The sequence below is a fragment of the Pteropus medius genome, unplaced genomic scaffold (genome assembly GCF_902729225.1).
Source record: "Pteropus medius unplaced genomic scaffold, Ma_sr-lr_union100, whole genome shotgun sequence".
In the NCBI taxonomy this organism is placed as follows: domain Eukaryota; kingdom Metazoa; phylum Chordata; class Mammalia; order Chiroptera; family Pteropodidae; genus Pteropus; species Pteropus medius.
In genome coordinates this window covers 7,286,272-7,307,614 of record NW_024346062.1, presented here as the reverse complement: position 1 = coordinate 7,307,614, position 21,343 = coordinate 7,286,272, and the positions used below count along the sequence as shown (strand labels likewise).

Genomic DNA, 21,343 nt, shown 5'->3' with positions numbered 1-21,343 from the left:
AGAGATTATTGGTTACAGCTAATAACTTCTGGAATATAAAAGAATGTGGCAAGTAGTAGCTGTAGTAATATCTGGTCTTTGAATGAGACCTTACAAGATACTTAAAATCAGCATGAAAAGATTATAAGAAAGTCCTTGCAGAATTTTATTAACATGGTGAAGAACCATGACCTTGGGGAAAAGTTCTCTATCCCAAAAAAACAAAACACCCAAGCCATAAAATTCATAAAAGATGTGGCAATGAAAACAAGAAATACTATAAACAAATGAATGAGAAAATAAAGGAAAATGTGAGGAATTGTGATTCATAATGTTATCAATGTAACATTTATTGAAAAGTCTTTGGTGATAAAAGAGTTATATACAGGTATAAATCACTTTTATTAAAGATTATCGCTAGGTCCTTAAGAAAATATTTAGACATCAGTTCCTGAACCAAATAAAAAAATGTTTAAGTCAGCTCCCAAAATATCAATTTTCTTTTAAAATATTTTTTGGCCAAAGTTATCCAATTAGAAAGTTTAAGTTTACAATATATATATTTTTTCCTTTTAATAATTAACATAAACTCACATTTTGCCTTCATGTGGATCTTCTTCCCGGCCCTAAAGGGGAAGACATTAAGACAGTATTTTATATAATTAACTATTTATCTATTCTTATTAAAGATAATAAAAATCATATCTTCATACATATCTCTACCCTGCCCTTCATATTTATTTATATATATACAAGAAAAGATATTTTTGTTCAAGAAATGTCCTTCCAAAACCCCTTACTCTTCTTCTCTAATTGTGATTATTCTAATTCAAGCCCTTCCCCATCCCCTTTTCTTAAACCATTACAGTAGCCCAACTAGTATAATTACCTCTGTGCCCCATCCTAACACTTCGAGTTGGATTCATCAGTTTCTTCCAACTCTGCCTTGCATTAAGAAACACCAAGCCAAACAAAAACGAATTTTAAAAAACCAAACCTTTAATACCCCTCTACTGCTTACAAATTCCTCAGTTTACAACCAAAATCCTTCATCATATGACTCAAGTCTATGTTTCCTGTCTCATACTACCAGTTCTCTTTAGGGATCTATACCATGGTCGCACATAACTACCTACCTATTTGTTAATCTACATTCTCCCAACACTGTAGCTTGTTCTTTTTCACTTAAAATGTCCTTTCCACTCAATGCTTCCTATCTGTTAGTTAAAACCTAAACCATCTAAGCAGGATCTGTCTCAAATGTCACCTCCTCAGTGAGACAATGAGTCCCTAAAACATTTACTTTGAATAGAAAAGCTGACCTTCTCTTATCATCTTTTGAACTTTACCTTACTCTATTTGATATTCCTATTAAGATAATGTCAGGGTTATTCATTCTATTGCAGCGACTATAAGCATTTTAAGCTCTTAGCCAATTTTTGTTAACAGCCATCACCACCATAAACACTACTACAATGCTAGGCATATAATTTTCACTGAGTATATGTGGAACTGTAGTCCTAGTCCCCAGCACAGTACCTGACATTGAGTTTTCACTGAATAACGAAGGGAAGAGTAGAAAAATGGTCTAAATATACATAGATTTACTTCTCTCAATTTGGTCCTCCCTCATCAAATACCTAACCAGACTAAAAAACACCCACTGAATGTCTATTACATTACAAAGCAGTTATGCTAAAAAAATTTTGAAAAGAAAAAAGATAAAGAAAATTACATAAAAACAAAATGCATTATCATTGACCCAAAAAAGTTAATCTCTACAGAAGAGGTTCATACAATAATTTAATTTAATACAATCAATGGAATGAAGAATTAACAAGGCGCTATATGGAAACACAAGAGGAAACAATTTAGCCTAAGAGAATTTAGGAATGCATAAAACCTCTGTGAAAGAAGGGGCGACACTTGAGCTGAACTGACAAAGATGAATCAATTTTACAAGGCATTCTAGCAGGGCAAGAATGTCAAGAAAGAGAGAAAAGAACAGGCTTAGAGACAATAATTCATTCAACAAACATTTAATGAATGCCTACTAACGCCAGACATTATTCCAGGCAATGTGGATATATCACTGAATCAGACAAAAATTGTCGTAAGTGTACATTCTAGAGTTAAGATATAAAAGTATAAATGTGCTTTGAGAACGGTAATTAGAATTTCAGAGTGGGAAACTCCTTAAATCCAACCACCACCGTCAATTGAATGACTGAAATCCAGACAATCTCTGAATGACTTTTCTATCTACAAGGAATGTATGTTCCAGTGAAGATTATTATGAAAAATTACTCTAAATGTTAGAGTAAAAACCATTTATATAACTCAAACCTGAAACTAGTCCACTGTTAATTCAAAGTATGACTATATTCATTTTTAGCAGCCACATCGCATTGTTCACTCAGACCAAGGTGAGTGAACTTTTTTTTTCCTTTCCTTGTACTGATGTTAGGTGGTGTCACTGCATCATAAATTTTTTTTCTGTACTCATTGGATAACTTTCCTTGTTAAAGTTTGTTAAATATGACCCAGAATTCCAAGAGGTCAAGAAAAGTTCAATTATACTGAAATTACTTTAAATAATCAGAATAATGGGGAAAGAAGGATTACAGCAGGGAGAGGAAAATCCAATATAAAAGTTTTAACTAAAATTTTGTAGTAAAATGAATATAGATAGTAAGATTCTTCAGTTTGAACATTTCTTGTCTATATGGGATAAATATCTCTCCTATTGTAGAATACAGAATATTAATCTAGGGATTAGGAATTCTAATCCCAGCTCTTCTACTAAGTAACTATGTGACTATGAGTATGAGTAATTCCTCCCACTTTGTCTCACATATTTTACTTCTACATATCAAGATCTGCCTTCCAGAATAGGCAGACAAGAGAACAGAAAAGAAAAACATTCTCCACTGCTATCTTCCTGTAACAATAATCAGAGCACAAATTTCAAAACATATTTCCAAGGTTCGTGGCATAGTTTAAAATCAGTAGCTCTGAGAGTTGTGAAAGATAACAGAAAACCATTCCATTTCACTGGACAAATGAAAGGGAAAGGTGAATTGCAACATTGTAATACATTGTTTGATGTTTTAGTGATACTGAGTATTGGCTTGAAATGCAAATGCTGCTAGAATAATGACTGACCTCCTATCTAAAAATGCACAAACATGATTATATTGTGTGATAAGACTACTGATAATATAGTATGTATGTTATGACAAAGAAAGGGGAACACTCAAAATGTAGAACCTTGTGATAATGTATGTGTAACATAACTAAGTTTTTCCAAGGTTACTAGAAAATTATACATATATTTGGAAGACAAAGAATTTGTGATTCCGTGATCAGTTGGACATAGCATCATTTTGAGGAAGACCAAGCAGACACAAATAAATACAAATAATTACAAATGTTAATACATTTTTAATTCTTAGGAATCTCATGAAAACCTGAAAGTCGGCAGCTAGGGATAAAAATATGCTAGCTTAGTTATGTTTTTTACAAATAAATTCTTTTACTAAAAGTAAATACATTTTAATGAAAAATTCCTTATACTTATGAATTGAGATTTTTCATAGAAAAAATATATTCATAGCTAATTTCCCTGATAATAGACAAGTTGCACAAATTTACAATATATTAAGAATTCTGAGACAGAGAAAAAAAAACTTACCACTTCTTCTACTAGGTCTTCAACAATAAGGCCTTGTTCATCTGTTCTTAGATTTGTAACCCACATCCATCCATCTTCTAATTCATTATGAACAATAAACATATCTCCTTTTAAGAAACTGAAAATAGCAATTATAAAGTTATTAAAATAAAAACTTTAAACATGGAAATGTGAATAATCATGTACCACACCACAGAGATAATGATTTTGGAAAATGCAAGAGACTAAAAAATATCTGAGGTTTTTGTCCTTTTTCTGGCATTATCTACATGTAAAACTTTGAAGACACTGAAAAACCTGAATCTTAATTTCCTCATGGGTAAAATGGATTTAATAAAGGTACCTGCACTATCTACATACATCACTGGATTATTGTTAGATTCAAATTTTTATAAACAGTGATTATATATGTATTACAGGCTTTGGGGGTGTAACTCCAAGAAATTGATATTGAAAATTTAAGTTTTAATGTTATTATTCTTTCAGATATAGGTTAGATTTAAAATTATAAACATGTCATTACACATATGCAAGATATAGTTACTTTACGAAAAGTTTATTTGAAGCACAATTAGCATTATGCAGATGCTTATAATAATAGGTTTTATTTAATTCATTCAGATGTCCATGATCCAATAAGTATAGCATTCTTTCTCTAAAAGTGCTAACAAGAAATATATTGTGAGAGTGCATTCTTGTATTTTTGTTGTTTTTGTTAATTTCTGAATAGAAAGATGCATATACAATTTAGTTTCTTTTCATTGGAATCTAGATGTTTTCACCCTCTACATAATCACAGGAGTAATATGTTGTTGATGTATGTGAATATAAAACCATTAGTAATTCCTTGAACTTTTCCCTTTAGACTTAAATGCCTCTGAAAGCTTAAAGGTTTCGAGACTGGTTGGATGCTACTACTGACCCTACATCTATATCCACCTCTCTCACACATTTTTAAGAATCAATTTTCCTTTTGGTCTTAATACTCACAAACCAAAGTTCTATTAAATAAATAACCTCTTCTCAGACCTTAGAAAACTTGTTTTTTTCCTAGGATATCTTATGCTTCACTGTTTCTTGGATGAATTGAAGAACAGAAAACGTACACAATACTTTAGATGTGCTCTATTTGAATAAGCATAGGATACTATATTCTATCTTAATTCTACAACTCTTATTAGCGGCAACCAATTATTTTACCAGCTTAATGGTAGCAGACATTACCACTTAACCAAGTAAATTATTCCTTTCTAGAACCACATAAATAAATACATTTAAAAAATAATTATGAATTAGTAAAAAGGGAGTACAAAGGAACAAATAAAAATGAGAAATAACAAGTGTTATTCCTTGGTCAAAAGTACTCATGAGTTTTTTGGGTTTTTTTACTTCTGTTATTGTTGGTATACTAATAACTTTATGGCACAAAAAATGAAAGCTTACTAGCACAAACAATGAAAGCTTACTAGCACAAACAATATAATCATAAGATTCATTCTGCATTATTTTGCATTGTTCCCCAAAACAGGTTAAAAAGTACTTTGTTAAATCTTATCAATCTTCAGATATTTTTACCTAAAAAACCGTCAAAGGTAAATGCAAATTTTAAAGACTCATAACTTCATACATATTGATATCAAATTAAAATTCAGACATTCTTGTTTAAATCTTGTTTTAAACCTTATTTAAATTTTCATCTTCCTAGATCAGTAGTTCTCAATTGTGAAAAGTTCTCTCTGTACCTTTTTACATTCTTAAAAATTGGTACTCTAAAAACATTTTTATTTACATGAATTATATCTGCTGATATTTACCATAATCAAATTTAAAATGTTATGAAATATTAACTAATTCCTTAAAAAATAATAATATGCCCACCTCATTACATGGTAACATCAAGAATAATTATAATTAATATAACTTTAGTGAAAATATCATTTTTACATTTTTACAAATCTCAATGTCTGGCTTAACTGAAAACTGCTAGATTCTCATATCTGTCTCTGCATTTAATCTGTTGCAATAATATTTTGCTTAAAGTACATGAAGAATATCTAGCTTAACACAAATATGTAGTTGTGAAAGGGATGAATATTTTAATAGCCTTTCAGATAATTATAGATATCACACCAAAAACTCAGCAAGTGGTACTTTTTTGAAGGTTAGTTGTAATGTGAAATGTAAAATTATTTATCAATGAATGTTCTGTACCCATTCCAATAACATTTGTTTGTCTATCTCGTACTTTGAATGAATCTTTTACCTGTGCATAATTTAGTAACATCACCACTGATCATTTAGAAAATAGCTGTTCACTGAGCTATGTGTATCTTCCAGATGTAAACACATTATACACTATCAAAATATCACATTCACCAAAATATTACCATCACTCTCATCAAAAAGTCATTAAGTATTTGGAAAGCTGTCAAACTCCTGATGGCAGATACAGTGTTTCTAAAATTCAAATTTTTGCTTAAAAGCTCAAATTTTGTCACTGGAAACAAATACTGCCAGTTATTTCCTTTGAAATAACAGATTCACTTTGTTCTTTTTCCAACAAAAATGTCAAATACTCAAGTCTGAATAACCATAGTTTGCCTGTCAGTCATTCTCTTATGTAAAAACGGTGTGCACAAAAGCAGCAGCTAATTCAACTCTCAACTCACTGCTTTTCCTCAAGACATTAAACTTTGTTAGGCAGCAAAGATGCTTTATGCGTATTTCCCTTTTCATCACATAAAATATTAAAAAGATGTGTAGCCAAGGGTTGAGATTTAGTAAAATAAATATTTTTTTACTGTTTCATCAAGAACATTCTTAAGTGAAACTGGCTTATTTGTGTGTTTCATTGAAGTGCGTGGCAGTGAAGAACACTGTAGAGTCTGGTGCCACTCTCTTGATTTGTACTAAGACACCAGCAGTTTCACCGTCTGTTGCTTTTGTACCATCCGCATAAATGTCACAGTAAAAAGGCAACTGATGTCAGTATTATGATGAAAATAGTTTTCATCTCATAGACCCTCTGAATACATGGATCACACTTTATAAACTACTGTCCTAGGTGAGAATTAACAAATTATCCAAAATTACTGAATTTGTAATTTCTTTATTATATACATTTCGTCTCTTTCTTTTATTGACTTTTCAATCTTAGTCACAAATAAAGGTATGTCAATAAGAACTAAGAAGTCATTATTCTGAAGACAATTATATAAAAATGAAATTCCTATTTTGACATTCCAGACACCTGAATTTTCATTGTATAAAATATTGTATTTCCAAAATGCATTAATACCTCCCAAAAGTTATCACTATATTTTAAATGCTGCTCGATTTCAATGAGAAACTCTATATTCAAAAGTAGCCTTAAAATTTTACCAGTAAGAAATAAATTTTCCGAACTATAATTGAAAAAAGATCAACAAAATTTTCTACTAGATTTAAATAGCTTATAGAAACACACTGATAATTTGACAATTATCAAATTATATAATCAAATTATATAGATATAATAAAACAAAAAAATTACTATGTTCTATATCATTAATAATACTTAAAATTATTCATCCATCATGTAAAACAGAAGTTTAATTATCATTTGAGTAGCATTTACAGTTGAGGCATAAATGTCATGTAGAAACAAAAATTAAATTAAGAGTACAGAATATAAGATAACATCTTACTTTGTCAGCGATAGTCTAATAAAAACTAAGTTATTTCTCCTGTCATCTTCACTGTGGCCACTCTGACTCAAATCCACAGTCTGAACAGAGAAGCCAACGTACTGGAACAATGAACTCAATATTAAAGGCACTTTTACCTTGCTGCATGTTATTTCCTTAAATCTCAAAACCTTCTTGGTCCAAAAGTAATAAATTTCAAAGTCTTATATGTTATAAAATACCTTATTTCATCAGTGTCTGGTACTTTTGTGTAAGGCAGAATGGCTCGAACACGCCTTCTATCTTCCACTGGCTGGAAACCATAAAAATTATTTACAAAAGATAAATAACCTTTTCATGTCAAAGGCAAATCAGGTATGTTCGCACAAAATGAAAGCCAATAAAAATTCACATTATAAACTCCACAGGATCATTCAAACTATTTTTTACTGAGGCTCTAAATACTCAAAGCCTAGAAATGTTTGTTTTGTTGTTGTTTTTACAGAAATTCTTTTAACAGTATAACCAATATGTTTTTATCAAGTACTATGAACAATTATTGAATTTGAAATAAACTACATGGAACATATAAATTAACTTTGATGATACAGAAGGCATCTCAGAATCTTGCAGCAATTTCAGTATTAGCACTACGATATCAGTAATTAATCTTCATTTTTCAAAAATATTTGTTAGGCTATCACCATATAGTATTATTTTTAAAAATCAGGTAACTTAAATACAAAATCACAGAAAAATTTCTTTTTCTTTTTTAAAGAAACTGTCAGTTTTGCTCTGACAAAACCATAATCAAAATTTAATGCAACAAATACTTCCTGAGTTATATTATTATTGTTGTTGTTGTTGTTGTTGTTACTTTAGGTGAGGCAATATTATTATTATTTTAGGTGAGGCAACCCTTGGTTGACCTCACAGATTGCAAGGACCTTGTCGGCTTACAATCCCTTATTTTTTATTTTTTATGCCTACAGCACACCTGGTCTTCCTAGGTGGTCTCCCATCCAAGTACTAACCCAGCCCAACCCTGCTCAGCTTCCAAGATCAAACAGGATCGGGCTTGTTCAGGGTGGCATGGCCGTAGACTCTTGAATTATATTAAATAAACATCAAGAAATTAAACAAAAGCTAACCCAATTAATAAAGTTTTACTTGCCTCTGGCGGTGCAACTGGATAAAGCAATTTTTCTCCTTTAAGCAAACAGGAAACATGACTGTAATAACCTATTAGGTCTGACAGTGAAGAAAAACGTCTTCCACCAATGTAGTAATCTCCACACATAGCAATAATCCTATTTGTACCAAAAAAAGAAAAAAGAAAAAAATACAGTATAACAAAAACCTTTAGAGACAATTGTGAAGACCAAGTTCCATAAAATTATAAATCCATAATTTTCAATACTCTTTTAACTACATCCCTGTATTAAAATACCACTTAATATTTTTATCATGTTAATTGTTTGAGGTTATTTCTTTTACAAATGTATATGTACGCACTAATATGATACATATCATATAAACATCAATTACACAATTCATTATAATACTTGTAAATCCATCCTCAGATACCTTTTCTCACTTTCCATATTTAAGACAGAATAGCAATTTCAGTAAGTTTTCTCTGGCTAAAAGTAGCTTACAGATCTCGTGAAACATTTACACAGAGAATAATAATAATTTCACATTCTACATGTAGTATGTTAGTACTCTTAAAGCTTATTTTAAGATCTAAAAATTAAGGGCAAACATTTTATTGGTTAACATTATAGGCACTAGATTTTTTCCAATCTCTCCAACAAAAAAAAAAATTGAATGAAATATGTGAATATATTTATACAGACTTGTATACTGGTACTTAAAAATCTACATGCCCATTTAATTGAAATGAACATTTTCAAAGTTTCAGAACACTGAAACTAAAGGGCACAAATACTGAGTCTTAAAAATGGTTTCCTGTATTTTCAATTACTCTGTATTGCCACTTTACTGCTCAAAGTTTTCTTATAATGTAAAGAATATATACTTTATACTCTAAAAGTGATAACTTTACTTGGGCACAGTAATGCCCAATAATACTGTATTTAACAAAAATGTAAACATTCAATATCTACTCTAAATCACTGATTAAATCTGTCTCTCCTCCATTATTTAAATGTCACTGACTCGTTCATCTTTATTAAAGCAGGTATTTTTATAAATAAGACAGCAAAATAGCTATATTGTATAGCCTCATAACAGAAAATAAAGACTTACCTAAAATGGTTGACAACATTTGTCTGGCTAAGAAATGAAAGTACAAAGGACCCTGGTCTCCGATCACTCTCTCTTATAAGGTAACTACCGGACTTCCCTGCCTGTCTGAGGCGTTCTTCTGCCATAGTTCTATCAAGTTTGCCATGATACCACCTAAGAGAAAAAATTAAGACATTAGAATAAAAACAACAACCATAAAATTACTATTGGTAGTTGAAAAACATGCTACTAGAGGTTATAAATATCTACATGAAACTTAAACATTTAGATCTTACTTTGAACTAGTTATTCCAATTTCACCTCAATTTTTTTTATAAGTTTCAAAAGCACGATTCAATAATGTCATATGTATACTGCATTGTGTGTTCACCAAAGTTAAATTTCCTTCCATCACTATATATTTGACCTTTATCTTAATCTACCTCTCTGCTCCCTCTTCCAAAACTCCATTGGTTTTAACTTCTCAGTCTCTCAAAAAAATTTATTTGGTCAGTTTTTAATTTGTTTTATAAGCTCAGGCCTAATCATCTCACATATGAGTCTTTTCTATTTTTGTCGATCTCTCAACCTCCAAGACTGTCTATCTGTTCAAGATATACTTATTAAAATATCAGATCCTTACTTAGAATAATAAGAGTAAGATGGACAAATGAAAATGTATTATTTTATTATTTCTCTATATACTAAGGAACTAAGACATAACTTTATTCTATTTTAGTGTCTCATCCTAGAATAGGAAAATAGAACGATGCTGTCTAACAGCCAGTGTTCTAATTTCCCATTTCGACATGAAGCTGGTTATTCCCTTTGGTCTTAAAATGATCTACTCCATAACCACACATTTTGAACTCGACTCCTCAAATATGTTAAACATATGGGAAATAAATACTACCTTTCTCCTTTTAACTCTTCTGTTCTCAGTTTAACTATATTCTACCTACCATATTACCACTCCCAGATAATCTTGCTAAAATGACTGGCTGTAACTCTAGCATCATTCCATGCTACCAATCTCTGCCCACAAAAGCCTCTTGGATTGATATAAATAGAAGCATATTTAGAAACGGATTGGAATTTTCATATGGTCATGGTAACAAATCTACAAAGTACTTTTTATGAAATATTTTTGCACTTGTAACATGTCAGTCATCCAAACTTATTCTTTGGTACTTATAATCTAAATTAAACCTTCAGAAGAAAACAATAGACATTCATAGTACATTCATATAGTTAATATCTAATGATAACTTAGTTACAACTACTAGACTATTATGCCTTTTTTTGTAAGTTTGTTGTAATGAAAGCTTACTATTCTTGACTCCTTAGTTAATTTTTTTAAAAAAATTTAAAATGTCTTGAAAGAATTATTTTTAGTTTTCTTCTAAAAACCAATCCATTTATTTGGAAATCTATGCATAAGACTGAAATAAAATAATAAAAAATTTAATCGTGGAGCTTCATTATAAGTTAATAGGAAAAACATACTTGTAAAGAAAGAATAATCAACATTGCAGTCCTCTAAAATTCTAGTCTCAATTCAACAATTATCTTTGAGGCTACTCAAGTAAATTTAACTTTCAAAAGTTTTTTTTTTTTTTAGTCTTAAAAGTTTAGACTAATGATCATTAAAAGTTCCTTAAAGAGCTAAAATTTAACAATATAGAATCAGGACAAAATTTTGAAATTCCACACTAGAAGTTTATTTAGTTGTGAAAATATATGAGACATCCTTAGAATATAATACTGGTTCACTCTTTATTACCTAAAGCAGTGGAGCTATGCCACAGAGCAGATTTACACATCAAAGAAAAATTAAAGACAATTTTAAGCAAAGGTCCTATTTTTGTGTACTTGATATTTCTTAAATTTCTGTTGTGTTTTATGCAAAATGTCGATTAAAAGATTTTATCTAATCTCCATCTTGTGAACTCACCATGAGACAATACAGAGGTACGTGAGGCATTACACAATTACTAATTTATAATAAGTACCTAACTAAAGACCTTTACTGATATATAAAAGAAGTATTTGTGGTTTTCAGCTTTTACATCTATGTACTCCCTATAAGATTTGGGCATTAAAATTCAAGGTAGAGGCATTAATCTAAATAAACAACTGTTTCCTGAATATTAGCGATTCCCTTCACGTCAAAAGCTCTTAAGATTCAAACACCAAAAGTAAAACCTGTCATTTCTTGATTACAATTATAAACTGAAATTAAATTATCCAACAATAGGTTTATAAGCACATATGTAAAGTTGGATCTGATTTTCAAAAGTATTTAAAATATCCTTCTGCTACAAATATCAACCTGTTCTAGAAAAAAAAAAAAATGGTCTTAAAACTCAGAATTTCCTGAATTATCTTGTTTACTTCAAATTATCAGGGTGAATCATATTAACAAAAACATTTTAAAAGTATATGCACAGGTATTTTAAAGCTACTACTGAAGCATAAAACATACCAATTAAATTGTTACAATGCACAATCTGCATCCCATTTAAACACTGGCTAATAAAAAAATCATAAGTATCACACTAGGTAAAAACGATTTCATTTAAATTTCATATAGCATGATATGCGGCTAAAACTATTTTATAAATAAATCACAAATCCAATATGATGTAATTTGATTCAGTGATTTACAGAACCTAAAGTAAAAGCTCTATATCCATTGAGCACTAGTCCTTGGATATACTTTCAAACGATGCCTCTCAATCTTTTAACCTATGATTTTTTGATAAACATTTCACCTTCCAGGAGATTCAGAGTCTCTAAGTGGCAATTTCTCATAAAGAATCATTATATATTCTATTTAAACCCCGTAGCAAAGAAAACGCTGTTTTTCTGAAATCTGTAATATAATTCATTTTATATAAAAAGTAATGTGGAATATGCCTTCTCAAAATATACCACCACACCACAGATACAACGCTCCTTAAGAGGAGACACTTCCCTAGTGGATATCTGTCTCTAAGATTCAGTTTAATAAAAATGGTACACTTTCTCACTGTTCAAATAGTTACAGTAGGCATCATTATAAGGAAATGAAAGAAAACATTTAATCATTCACATTATTTCTCTAAGTCTTTACAGTCAAAGCCTTATTATACTTCTTTAATGGTAGTTTTGGTGGTAACTATTACCAAGAAAATTTTTTTTTAAAAAAAAGAAAGAAATGCAACTGGAATCTAAATACTTCAAAGGAATACAATAACTAGAGTATAGTATGAAGGTTCTGAGTGTAATATGAGATTACAAAATATCTATGGGTTAAATCTCCTAAATTAAATGTTTTTACTCTACTTATATTTGTGGTAATTTTAACTCACAGACTGAGTATGACACATAGTAATATTAATTATAACAGTAACTGCTGAATGAAGGAAGAATTGTTTAATTATAAAACAATGTTAAAAAAGATTTTAGAAGTTCAGTTCGACCTCTCTGGCTATTAAAAAAAAAAAAAAATCTCTTCTTTAATGTCCACAATTAGTAAGTTCTGATCTTTGAGGACTGCTATCTTTGTTTAAAAGGATATGAAAACAATTTAGGCTGATAAAGCTCAAAGAAGGATGGCCATACTGATACCTTCTAAACTTCTTCAAAAGAGACTAAGCCTACTGGTGAGACTAAGACTTACCAGAAACCATCTCCAAAGCTATGGTCAAGTCACTACATTTTGCACCTCATTAACATAACTTGTAAAACCGGGAAAATAATCTCCATCTCAACTTCAGAACAATTAAATAACTGTCTTGAACTCCTTCAAAGCAAAATATTAAAAAAAAAAGTACTACTACAAGGTTATAGTATAGTATAATGGTTAAGAGTAAAGTCTCTGGAGCCACTGCTTATGAATCCTAGCTCTGCCACCTGGCTGTACAAATGTGAGCCAATTAATTTCTGAACCTCAGTTTCCTCATCTATATAAGATGTATTCTAACAGTACCTATACTTCATAGAAGGGTGGGTTGATATTATTATTAAATTAACTAATACATATATAAATTATATACGTATATACACATGAAAGACTGCAGAACTGATTAATACAACTTCATCAATAAAAATCTCAAATCGTATTACTGTTGCATATAGATGATTAATTTGTGAATCAACTAAGCCACAATTATCTTCCTACTTTCCAGTCTTGTTTACTTTCCATTTAATTTTGGGAAGAGAACAAGAGAAACCAATCTTGGTTTCTGCTAAAACACTGATTTTAAAAAGAAATTCCTTTTCCCAAAACTCCGTTTTTGAACATTAAAGATCATACAAATTAATTTGTGCTAGAGGCACCATAGTATTATACACTAGAAATTCTTCCATTTTTCCTGGCAACTCTAGAAGGAAACCCTCAAATGGCTCTATTCTTTCCCAGTGTGAATATATTCCTTGGAGAATGGTAAGGACAGTATGCATTTGACATACTGTGACTTAAAGTGACTAAACACTCTAATAATATATCTAATGTGTTCTCCTATTTAAAAGTAAATCGATCTCTCTCTGTCTCTCTCTCTCTCTCTTTCTAAGATGAGAAAAGGAAAGCAAGAAATTAAAGAAGAAATATATTTTTTTCAGCTAGCTTTGCAATTTTTTGTTGAGAAATGTAACAGACAGATATGGAGTCCCTTGACTTCATTTCCTTAGAAACTACACAATCGCTACCTAAAATATAGTATCTAAGATGAAACTATATATATGAAATAAATCAACAATAACAGACAAGTTGCTGAAATCATTTTCCTTTTAAATTTGGAATCACATAAATTTTTTTTATATAAATATATATTGTATATTATTGGGAGCACATTTGAAGGCCCTAAGAGGGAGGGGCCTTTGTGCTTTTTAGATGGTCTCTCCTAATCAGGAAGAATACAGAAATCTATATATAGAATATAGTTTAGAATTTAGAATACAGGAAACAGCCTGGTCTGAATACAGACATTTCATTCAAACTACACAATTATTTAAAACTTGACAATTTTAAATGGAAACTGTCTACTACAGTAGAAAACAATTAAAATAGTGCTTCCATCAACAGACTTCCTTCTTCTAAAAAGGAAACTAAACTGACATTCCCAGCAGATCACTTTTACTTTCCACTATGCTCTTCCTCTTAGATATGTCACTTTCACCAAAGTTCTTACATAGAAATATACATGCAGAAATTCAGTTGCCAAGAAATCTCTTCTGTAACCAGAATCACTTGGGACTGTGTGCTCAATCATACTACAAACTTCTAAAGTTTTTCTGTAATTCTCAAAGATGCTAATCAAATTTTCTTACACATGCTTGTCCTTTATGAAATTAAATTGGTTATTTCAGGTTGGTAAGACATGTATATATAAATTTGCTAAAACTACTATATTCTCCTAAAGCCCACATATTTCCTTTTAACAAACATAGTTCCTACTGTCATACAATCTGGAATGATAAGAAAAAGAAACTTACTTTTCAATGTGAAGGGGAAAGTAAACAAAATATACCTTATGCTAAGTGATTCTATTAGGTCTTTTTTCATATTTACTAGTAAATTTACTAGTAAATTCACTTGAACAACCACTAGGTTAAGCATAATAGGTGTAGTACCCCTTAGACCAACTATATCACTTAAACTTGAGAAGAAATACACATATTATGTGAGATATTTTGAGTATATTTGTGTTTCTGGCAAATATCAAATGTGTGTGTATTTATGTATTTAGTTATATACCTCAGATCAAATTAAGTCAAAATAAGAGCAAACATTCTATTTCCTTTTGCCACAGGTAACATATTTCGAGTTCAAAAGAGGTTTTTGTTCTGGTAAGTTATTTCAAATGAAAGAGGATTGTCACATGTTCTATCCATCCAAAAATTTAGTCCATGGAAAGACTAATACACGAAAGGTGGGAACCAACACCATGCTTATATAGGCAAAAGTTTATACTGAAATGCACTCCACAAACTCTTGTTCTTACTACCCTTCACTTCCATCACTTAGAAAACAGATAATGAAGGGCAGGAAAAGCTACTCTCTGAAAATGTTATGCTCTAATCAAACACTTTTAAAATAAGAATAAGAAAAAGCACAATACCTACTAACAGGAGGCTAATATCAGTTCCTACCTTACATCCTCAATCTCATCTATGTAATTTCATTCCCCCAAAACTACCAATTCATATAGTTCAGTTTTTCTTAGAACTTTGACAATTATAGTGTTGTAACCAGTAAGTGCATAAAAATAAGACAAGGAAATGACTTGTGGCCATCTGGTCCAATGCATTGCTGCAACATAGCTGTAAACTACCTTGAAGCAAAACTTTATTTAAAAATAAACTTTTTTTTTTTTTTAAATTTCACAATATGGTGATTCACTGGCTACCTACTGCAGCCAAAACATTTAATCTGTATTTTAAGATAGATACCTTTAAAACACTAAATTTGAAGGTTAAAAGTAATCTTTAGTCAAACATTGTCTTTTATTTAGTCCATCTCCAACAAACTATACGCCAAACACTGTGCTACATGGTAGAAAAACAAGTTAAACCACAGAACACCATAACAAGAGTTTATGATCTAGTGGAGAATAGAGAACAGGCAAGTAAGTAACAGAATATGAGGTCATATAGAAAAATATCAGTCTTAGGATTTTAGTATATACTTCCTGAAAAAAACTGATGGCTAAACAGAAACAAAGGATGAGTAGCAACTAATTCAAAGGAAGGAAGGGACTGAGAAGGTGAGAAAGATGTCACAGGCAGAGGGAAAAGTACAGGCAAAAAAAAGTAGTTTATATACAGATATAGGAACATAAAAATACTTTAAACTTTCAAAATATACTTTACAAGTCTAATTCTTATCAGATGAAAAGAATATAAGCTTGCCAATTAGACCAGACTTATAAACTTACTGGCTGAAAGTTCTTTCAGTTCCTCAAACAGAAATATATCTCCAAGAACATTTTAAAAGTTCAAAATATTCGCAGATCTATCCTCTCATCTGGTACCTACAGTGGGGGACAGGTATTATACCATAGCACTCAAAATTCTCCATGACATGCCCATTATTCTCCTTTATGTCCCCTATAACCCAACCAAATTACATTTATACATTTAAGAAATCTTTTTTAAGTACCTACTATATTTTAGGCACTGTTTTATTAGACACTGGTTTTAACCCTTTGTGCTTCCTCAAGGTGTTTTTCCTATATAACATTTTTTTTTTAAATGAAAGTGAAAACATTATACAATTGAGCCAAAGGTCATCCTAAAATTAAAGTGTTGTCTATGGATTTCTTTCTTCAGAATTTTCTATTTCTCTATTTATTCTTACTCATGGAAATATATATCATATAGCTCAAACGATAGTCTTTATGAGGCTAATACCCAAATTATTCTCTCTAAACCTGGCTTTCCTCCTAGACTTCAGGCCTAAGTTAACAAGTACCTGCTAAGAATCTTCACCTTAAGGTGAATATATCCAAATCTGAAAAATTGCAACTACTTTTACCACCATATACACACACAAACATACACACATCCCTCTTCTTCTCTATTTCTCTATATTGTTAATGGACCAGCTTCCTTCCTAGTGTTCAGACTCTAAATCTCAAAAGCAACTTAAGATTCCTTACTATCTCTACCCACAAAACTACTGCCAACTTGTGTATTGTATCTCTAATATCACTGAAGATGCAATATACAAATTATTCTCTAGTTTTTAATTCCCTCATTGATTACTTTAGGTCTGGCCCTCTTTTCTGCTCATGCTGTTTTTACCCTTCCTACAACTGTGGAAAGATCATCTTCCTAATAGACCCGTCCTAAACTATAGGCTTAATCATTTCACTCTAATAACTCAAAAAGCCTACAAATGGCTATCTATCACCAAATGAAGTACAAACTATTCAACTTGTCATTGAAAGGCCACCACAAAAGCCTCCAACCTACCTTTGAGGGAGAGAGGTGCGGAATTTAGAGAAGCGAAAGATGAAGATGAAGTTTAGGTTTGAAGTATGTTCGTGATTGTCAAATTTAACTGTTTACTGCTTACCTGGAAAACAGCATGAACTAACCAGTGACTTCTGAAAAGCTGATAATTTTTTTCACTACTAGTTTTTACACTTCTTCAAGTACATTATGAAACCAAAAGGCCCTCAATCAATAAAATAACCACAGTAACCACCCAAAGAAAGAAGTGTTCATCAAGTAGGTACCATGGCCAGAACAATGATATTTCAGAGAACATGTGTTAAAGGGAGGAAAACTAAGGCATATGCTAATAATTATGCCTCATATTTGCTTTAAATTTATACTCTTCTAGCCTGTCTTTTCAAATAAATAGATCTGGTCTCAAGACATTCCAATACAAAGAAAGTAAACATTAATAACTGAAATTTATCCAGAAGAATGTCAGTTTAAAATCTCTTATTTTGATAAATTTGAATATCTGCTACCTCATTTTCTAAATTATAATGAAATTACAAATAAATTAAATTACAAATTATCTAAGAAGCCATAGAAAATTTTGATTAAAATTTTGAACTTTCATCCATAGAAATCAAAAGATCAGCCTACATATTCATTTTTTAAAATTTGTTTGTTTTTTTTTTTAACCTATAGTGTACTGTATTTTATATCCACATTGCGTCTTAAACAAAACAAATAACCATAAATGCCAGGAAGTATTTAATTTGCTTGATTACTAATATATAAAAACAATGGAAAATAAGACTGTTATTCTTAAGTTGTTGCTTGTTAGTAGTATATAAAATACAAACAGAAGTTGTTCAACCCTCTCCCATATCAAGCATTCTAACATGAGATACCAGACTGTACTCTATACTTACTCCAGACTGAGATGTTCTCTCTAAACCCCAGATCACATACTTCTTTAAAAACATGAGATTTTTAAAAAGGAAGCTTTTGTCTATTAGCCATTAATAAGAACTGCAACATGATTCTGTGCTTATTTATGAAGACAGTAAATATAAAAATCAGAATATATCCATTTTAAAATAAAATTCTTTATATTTTAAATAATTTAGAAACTTGATGCTGCCTACCTCCCAAATATGTCCTCAAAAACTGAATATTCAAGAAGATTTTGTTTCATATCTCCAAAATAAAAAGGGGTGCATGCTACTTATGTAATCTAGGTCAAATATTCATTGCACTCATCTGGTGTCAAAATATAGAGTATTTACCAATGTAAATCGTTCCTAACTCTCCAGTTGATTTTAAGGACAGATCTACATTTCCAGCAGCTGCTGGGCCTTTCAATCTGGATATCTCAATAGACAACTGAAACCCAACACATCGAAGAAAAAAAAAAAATCACCTCATCATCATTCTTTCCATTTCCTTCTCCTAACCTCTTCTTTCTCTCCTGCTTCTCATTTCATGTCATCAATCCACTCATCCAAGCTATTAGGTAGAACCATATAGTTTTTTAAGATCAAAAAGGCAATTACTGATGGTTCAATCTAGTGGAAACCTCTCTTCAGTATCTTTGACTTATTCCTCTTTCTTGTTTCTTTCATATAATCAGTAAAAAAGCCATAAAATTCCAAATTCTCAATGCTCTTTTAGCTATCTAATCTTTTCATTTCCCACTGTCAATATCCTTCCTCATCATATATAGCAATTCCTGCAACAGTTCTAGATATACTGCTCTTCCATTTCTTTATACATCTGTAATACTTTCAGATGCAGATAAACCTGAATCACAACTCAAAAAGTAAAATGACCCCATTGCTTACAAAAATAAAATCCAAACTACTGACATGGCATTCAGCAGGACTTTTTTAGGATTTTGCCATTCATCACAAGACTATTTATCACTTCCAAAATATATCAAGCAGGCACTTTCAAGCCTGTATGTTTTTGATCATCTTATTCCTCTCATCTGAAATGCTCTTATTGCCATGTTATTCTTCAATGCCTATCAAGTGCCATCTTGATCCTCTGGTCATAATTAATTTTCTCTTACCATGTTCCCAGCTTTATTTCTTATACTTTTTTTGAGGTTCTATCTTATATGTAATATAGTCAGTCATTTTCACATGTTTTCTCCATTAAATTGAAAGGTACTAAAGAATACTGGGGACATTTAAGCTATCTTCACAATTCTCTAGTCTAGCACTTGGCACGATATTTTGAACACAGTAAACATTGACAGGTGGAAGGTTGAGAAAAACAAATTAATCAAAAATTCCTGCCTACACAGAAATTCTAAAGTCATAATCCCTTACTGGACTCTACTATCTAGCCAAACTGCAAGAATGCAAGACATGCTCCCATTCAAGCTATTTTCTCAACCTGCATCGTCCTCCCATCCCCATTCTAGAGATCCTTTAATTACTTTGCCCTCCAGGGAACACCTCTGAAGAGCCAAAATTCCACCTCCTCAAAGGAATCGTCTAAAGACCACTCGTCCCCAATGTGATGTTTTAAATCTAAAAACCACGTAGCTAGCATATAGTGCTTTATGACCACATCAATTTTCTTAAATAAAAATAAAGTGGAACTATTACTTCCCTCACCCAAATCTCCCATACCCAAACTTCCCCTACTCTAAATTCATTTGCTGATACTCAAGGATGCTGATTGGGGAGTTGCCTGTTCAGCACTCACAGCATTCAGGGAAAACAGACTCATATCCGCTCCGTGAACTCTTTCTCCTCAAATTCCAACAACTTGGTTTCTGAGAAAGATTTCATTTCTTTGAAGAAACTAGCTTAGTCAAAATCGATCATTCCATGGTCCGCATCTCAACCAAACAGGGTCAAAATTTCTTTCAAAGTGTTTTTTCACACTAGAACTAAGAGTCAGTCTCTTATGTCAAAAGCTATAGGATGCCAAGTCAAAGACAAGGTTTTTGTTTTTTAGGTTTCCACCACTTAGAAGAGCCAGTCTATAATGAGAATGAGGCTGAGAGGACGAAACAGATAAAGAGATGAAAATGGCAACTGATGATAGCATTCAAATTCCTAGTTCCAGTTATCTGAGATCTGTTACAAGCCTACCGTTCCCTTAGTTTAGCTGTTTTGTCTCATTCTTTGATTACCCCTAGAGGAGCTCTTTGGTCTTTAGATCCTTTCACATATTTAAAAATTATTGGACCCCAAAAAAACTTGTTTATGTGAGTTGTATCTGTCAGTATTAATGGTATTACAAATTAAAACTGAGAACACTTAAAATATACTTAGTTAACTTTTAATTAACACAAAATGAATTATTAATATAAAGAACATTCTTTATGTAAGATAATTATTTTAAAAAAAACCATTTAGTGAAAGAGTAGCATTATTTTATAATTTTATACAAATCTTTAAGAGCCAACTTAATAGAAGATAGCTAGATTCTCATATCTGTTTCTGTATTCAATCACTTACTGTATATTTTTTTGGTTTGTAGTATATCAAGACTGATACTTAATGTAGTTACTTAAAAGTCAGATGACATATAGAATCTGACCATACCTATAAACATTTCATACTCTGCTACATTAAAATCCACTGGTCTATTATTTATTCATGCATATTTTACAGCATCATGCAATAGACATTTGGCAATATGGGTTCAATGAGGTATGAAAATCTTGTCAAGTGCTAACAATATCAAAATGTCACACTCTTTATGCAGTAAAGTACACTTGAGTTATCCAAACTCTACACATCTGGCCCTTACCCAGCTCCTGGGAGATAACTGCTAAGCCCTCGGAATATCCAGCCCAATAAGAATA

At 31.1% G+C, this 21,343-nt stretch overlaps 1 protein-coding gene and 1 pseudogene across 1 annotated transcript in view; both read right to left on the bottom strand.

The window, feature by feature from the left end:
- Positions 1-21,343, bottom strand: part of RASA1 (RAS p21 protein activator 1) — a 94,235-nt gene that overhangs the window by 44,283 nt on the left and 28,609 nt on the right. The window contains exons 2-6 of the mRNA XM_039875016.1: positions 9,610-9,762; positions 8,513-8,648; positions 7,581-7,651; positions 3,674-3,791; positions 574-605 (exon numbers count right to left, since the gene is read on the bottom strand). Of these exons, the coding sequence (XP_039730950.1) occupies positions 574-605; positions 3,674-3,791; positions 7,581-7,651; positions 8,513-8,648; positions 9,610-9,762 (510 nt within the window). The remainder of the gene's footprint in view (positions 1-573; positions 606-3,673; positions 3,792-7,580; positions 7,652-8,512; positions 8,649-9,609; positions 9,763-21,343) is intronic.
- Positions 8,322-8,442, bottom strand: LOC120612723 (uncharacterized; annotated as a pseudogene).